Raw genomic sequence first — 5,056 nt, forward strand, 5'->3', positions numbered from 1 at the left:
GAGAGAGGGAGAGTGTGTGTGTGTGTGAGAGAGGGAGAGTGTGTGAGTGTGTGAGAGAGGGAGAGTGTGTGAGTGTGTGTGTGTGAGAGAGGGTGTGTGTGTGAGAGAGGGTGTGTGTGTGAGAGAGGGTGTGTGTGTGAGAGAGGGTGTGTGTGTGAGAGAGGGTGTGTGTGTGAGAGAGGGGGTGGGGTGTGTGTGTGAGAGAGGGTGTGTGTGTGAGAGAGGGTGTGTGTGTGAGAGAGGGTGTGTGTGTGAGAGAGGGTGTGTGAGAGAGGGTGTGTGTGTGTGTGAGAGAGGGTGTGTGTGGGTGTGTGTGTGTGAGAGGGTGTGTGTGTGAGTGTGTGTGAGAGAGGGTGTGTGTGTGAGTGTGTGTGAGAGAGGGTGTGTGTGAGAGTGTGTGTGTGTGAGAGGGTGTGTGTGTGAGGGTGTGTGTGTGAGTGTGTGTGAGAGAGGGTGAGTGTGTGAGAGAGGGTGAGTGTGTGAGAGAGTGTGTGAGGATGCAAAAAAATCTAAATATTGAGAAAATCATCTTTAAAGTTGTCCAAATGAATTTCTTAGCAATGCATATTACTAATCAAAAATTAAGTTTTGATATATTTATGGTAGGAAATTTACAAAATATCTTCATAGAACATGATCTTTACTTAATATCCTAATGATTTTTGGCATAAAAGAAAAATGGATCATTTTGACCCATACAATGTATTTTTGGCTATTGCTACAAATATCCCCCAGCGACTTAACACTGCTTTTGTGCTCCAGGGTCACATATGTGCATGTATATAATGTGTGTGTATATATATGTATGTTTACATTTATCTCACACACACACATAGATATTAACTATCAACACATCTGTACGAGTTTTGTCACCCACAGATGTTTTCGATGAGGTTTACCTATTGTATTGTTTGTCCTGAACAGATTACAGGTCCGGATGGGAAGCAGATCTATAAAGGAGACCGTGAGTCCAGCGGCAAGTATTCTGTAGCCGCCCATATGGACGGGATCTACAAGTTCTGCTTCAGCAACAAGATGTCCACCATGACCCCTAAGATTGTGATGTTCACCATCGACATCGGCGAGGCACCTAAAGGACAGGACATGGAGACAGAGGGTGAGCGTGTAAACTGACGCAGGGGTTTCTGGGAACTTTGTTTTTCATAGTGTGATTCCTTTTTGCTCCATATGGCAGGGTTCCCACAGTCTCGGAAAACCAGGAATCTTTCGGGCAACTGGAAAATTCATGGAAAATAAAATATTTGTTGAAATTTCTATAATGAATGTCAGGTTTTCTGCCTAGTTCTAAAATATTTCAGTTGCCTTGAAATTTCTTTATTTCTATATATCAGGGTTATTACAGTAAAAATTAATTGATTGAAATGGATAACTTAAATGAACTCAAATATCAAAAAATGTAAATAATTTTAGCTAGTTAAACTATATAGGCGTATTTAAAAGAAAAAGAAACTAACAAAATTACTAAAACTTTAACTGAAATGAAAATATAAAAGTAAAAACGAATTAAAAATAAGTGTAAACTATAATGTTGTTGAATTTACATGCTGCATATGCAGAAATGTTTGCGTTGATATAGAGTAAATTGCTATTAATTTATTTCCAACTCATCATTAATTAAAACTGACATGAAAATTAAAACTGTAGTCATATAAAAAAAAATGTAACTAATAAAATTATTTTAACTAAAGTTAAAATGAAAATAATCAATCAAATAAATCAAAATAAGTGGAACCTATAATTGTATCTCAATTCTAAAATGACTCTCTATATTGTTAATATTTAATTATTAATAATAATTAAACAAATTTAGTACTTATACAGTGCTGAAAATATGATTTAACATGTTTTTTTGCCTCTAACGTGCTTTCTTCCCTGTTCAGGAGGCGGTGACAGCTGGGATGGTAGGAGTAGACTGTACAGTAGATCATTTTAACATCTGTTGAGCTTTAAACTTCAGTCTAACTGCATCTGCACTTCAGTTTGCACCTGTGTGTATAAAGACAGTGTGACCAATGAGCTGAACATTTCACTCACTGATGTGCTCATAAAAATATTGTTGAACCCTAAAGAGAGTATGGTGTGGCTTTGGTTTTACAGATATAACATGAATGTTGTTTGATCATAGAAGAGTGTTTTATCGTTTGAAGTTATCATTGCCTGTTTTGCGTTTTTTAACTGAAGTCTATTCTTGGTATTTATCATTTCTGCTCTATACAGAAGTGTTTTTATTAATGAAAACAAAACGCTAAAGCCGTTTATGACTCTCGCATGTGTATCGGAGACGTTCACAGTTGGTTCCAAACTTTTATACTGCTGTTTGTAAAACTTGGTTTTGTATTTGCGTGCTGCATAAGCAGAAATGTTTGCGTAGCTATGATGATTGAGTAAATCGCGATACATTTATTTCCAGCTCATCAGAATAAGCTGGAGGAGATGATCAACGAGCTGGCGGTTGCCATGACGGCGGTCAAACATGAGCAGGAATACATGGAGGTCCGAGAGAGAATACACCGCGCAAGTAAGACATCCGCACTGATCGCGTCACCACCGCTGTCGTCATTGAATTTTACGCAATTATTATTTTGCAAGGTTTTTGAAAACAGTGAACACATGTGCATGTTTAAATGCCCTTTGAATTATTATTTATATAATTTCAATTTTGACATTGCATGAAACCAGCTGTAATGTGCATATATATTACCGCCAGGATCACAAGGGTGACCCCTAAGTTAAGAATAACAGTGGGTTAAGGAGCTAATGCAGCTTTTTTTTCTTCGCCTCCACAGTTTAAACACTATTCTGGGGTATTTACCCAAGCAGCGGCGTACAGGGCTTTTCTCCGCCACACAGACGCAAGAGCTGGAGAAGTTGGTGAGGGCCGGTCTGCGCAACCCTGTGCGAATCACAGTGAAGGAGAAAGGTGTGGCGGCCTCGAGCGTGCAGAAAACACCAGCCAGACTCAGCAATTATTACGCAGTGAGTCATCTAGAGCCGCCTGAAACCAGCCGGGACTCATTCACTGATGCACATGCATGCATTTTCATGAAGCGTTTCAGAAATTATAGCTGCTCTGTTAATTATGACATGAAATCCGTACTGACTGCGTTTACACCTTTAATTCACATTCCTCTCTCATTATGAACAAATTGGGTTGGCAGTATTAGCTTGTCTGAACTAATTCCCAATATTTGAGGGGAGTTATTTATGTAAACATTTTATCTGATGTGCAGATATGTCGGGCAGAGGAGAAGTTCAACGCTTTGGTGGCGTTTCTCAGGCAGCACAAACATGAGAAGCAGCTTGTGTTCTTCAGGTTTGTTAGACTGATTTTGCCACAATAAGTTTGGAATCATTAGGATTCTTTTGAAATAAGTCTCACTAAGGCTGCATTTATTTGATCAAAATACAGTATAAATAGTTATATTGTGAAATATTATTACAATTTTAAAATAAGTGTTTTCTATTCGACTATATTGTAAAATGTAATTTATTCCTGTGAGTCAAAGCAGTATTTTCAGCATCATTCCTCCAGTCTTCAGTGTCACATGATCCTTAAGAAATCATTCTAATATGCTGATTCATTTTTGATTATTATCAGTGTTGAAAACAGTTTTTACTGCTTAATATTTGTGGAAACAGTGATGAATTTTTTTCAGAATTCTTTGATGATTAGAAAATTCAAAAGAACAGCTTTTTTTTCTTTTGTAACATTATAAATATTCTTTTTATGGTTGTCTTTCACTTTTGACCAATTTAATGCATACTTGCTGAATAAAATACTTTTTTTTTTTCTTTAAAGACTGACTTACCCCAAACTTTTGAATGGCAGTTTATCATTTTTTAATAATTGATAATAATCAGAAATGTTTCTTGGGCAGCAAATCGTTGTGTATTAGAATGATTTCTGAAGGATCATGTGACACTGAAGACTGGAGTAATGATGCTGAAAAATAAATTGCATTTTGCAATATATTCAAATGGAAAAAGATATATTTTAAATTGTAGTATTTCACAATATTACTGTTTTTACTCTATCAAATAAAAGCCTTGGTGGGCATAAGAGGCTTCTTACAAAAACATAAAAATCATAATTATGTCAAAATTTTGGTCAGTAGTGTAAATCTTTTTACACACTCATTAGTGTAAATAATATTGTTCTCTGTATCCGCAGCACCTGTGCCTGTGTGGAGTACTTCGGTAAAGCCCTGGAAGTCTTGATCAAGAATGTCAGCATCCACTGCATCCACGGGAAGATGAAACATAAACGAAACAAGATCTTTGCAGATTTCCGGGCGCTGAAGAGGTAATGTAGTGTGATGCCTTTCTAGCTGTTTACAGAGAGGAAGTTAAAGACCCAGAATAAATGCGTTATGGATGTGTGCAGTGGGATTCTCGTGTGCACAGACGTCATGGCCAGAGGCATCGACATCCCAGAAGTGAACTGGGTGCTTCAGTACGACCCACCAAGCAGTGCAAGGTAACCAGGACATTCATGAACACACTTGAGCTCAAAATCATGTACTTGTGAGTAGAGGTCGACCGATAGTGGATTTTGCCGATACCGATAGCTAGGTTGGACCACACTGGCCGATACCGATTAATTAACCGATAGTTTTAAAATTGATATTCAACAAAAACTAAAATAGTGCTTTATTAACAAAAACAGTACTGAACCATACTAGTAGTAATAATAATAATATTATAATATAACTTGGCATGGATGAGTTTGAAGTTCGGCGTTTAAAAAACGGAGCAATCGGAAAGAGAAAGCGCAACCTATATTATAGCTCTATAAATGAAGCACACAGACTTTATTAGAGCCACAGAAAGACAAACGTTTTGCTGAAAATACACAATTCATAATGTACATTAACAACGATTCGGGACCAATATAATGTAATTTAAAGGAAAACTATGTGAATGGCACTCTGTGGCGCGGCAGGATTTTCTGTCGGCTGCATTTAAATCCGCGTCTGAAGTTTCCCGCTCTGTTCAGCGTGCAGTATCACGTGTCTAAACAAATAGCACGTGCTGT

At 37.6% G+C, this 5,056-nt stretch overlaps 2 protein-coding genes across 2 annotated transcripts in view; both read left to right on the forward strand.

Moving 5' to 3' along the window:
- Positions 1 to 873: 873 nt before the first annotated feature.
- LOC107573482 (transmembrane emp24 domain-containing protein 2-like) lies at positions 874 to 2,694 on the forward strand. Its single transcript, XM_016259913.1, has 2 exons — positions 874 to 1,117; positions 2,432 to 2,694. The coding sequence occupies exons 1-2, from the start codon at positions 880 to 882 to the stop codon at positions 2,692 to 2,694; spliced, it is 501 nt and encodes a 166-aa protein (XP_016115399.1). The 5' UTR covers positions 874 to 879.
- Positions 2,695 to 2,778: 84 nt separating this feature from the next.
- Positions 2,779 to 5,056, forward strand: part of LOC107573478 (ATP-dependent RNA helicase DDX55-like) — a 13,308-nt gene continuing 11,030 nt past the window's right edge. Inside the window, exons 1-4 of the mRNA XM_016259911.1 lie at positions 2,779 to 2,997; positions 3,252 to 3,334; positions 4,193 to 4,324; positions 4,406 to 4,498. Coding sequence (XP_016115397.1) covers positions 2,779 to 2,997; positions 3,252 to 3,334; positions 4,193 to 4,324; positions 4,406 to 4,498 — 527 coding nt within the window. The remainder of the gene's footprint in view (positions 2,998 to 3,251; positions 3,335 to 4,192; positions 4,325 to 4,405; positions 4,499 to 5,056) is intronic.

This window comes from Sinocyclocheilus grahami, unplaced genomic scaffold, assembly GCF_001515645.1.
Source record: "Sinocyclocheilus grahami isolate Dianchi unplaced genomic scaffold, SAMN03320097.WGS_v1.1 scaffold1957.1, whole genome shotgun sequence".
NCBI classification, from domain to species: Eukaryota; Metazoa; Chordata; class Actinopteri; order Cypriniformes; family Cyprinidae; genus Sinocyclocheilus; species Sinocyclocheilus grahami.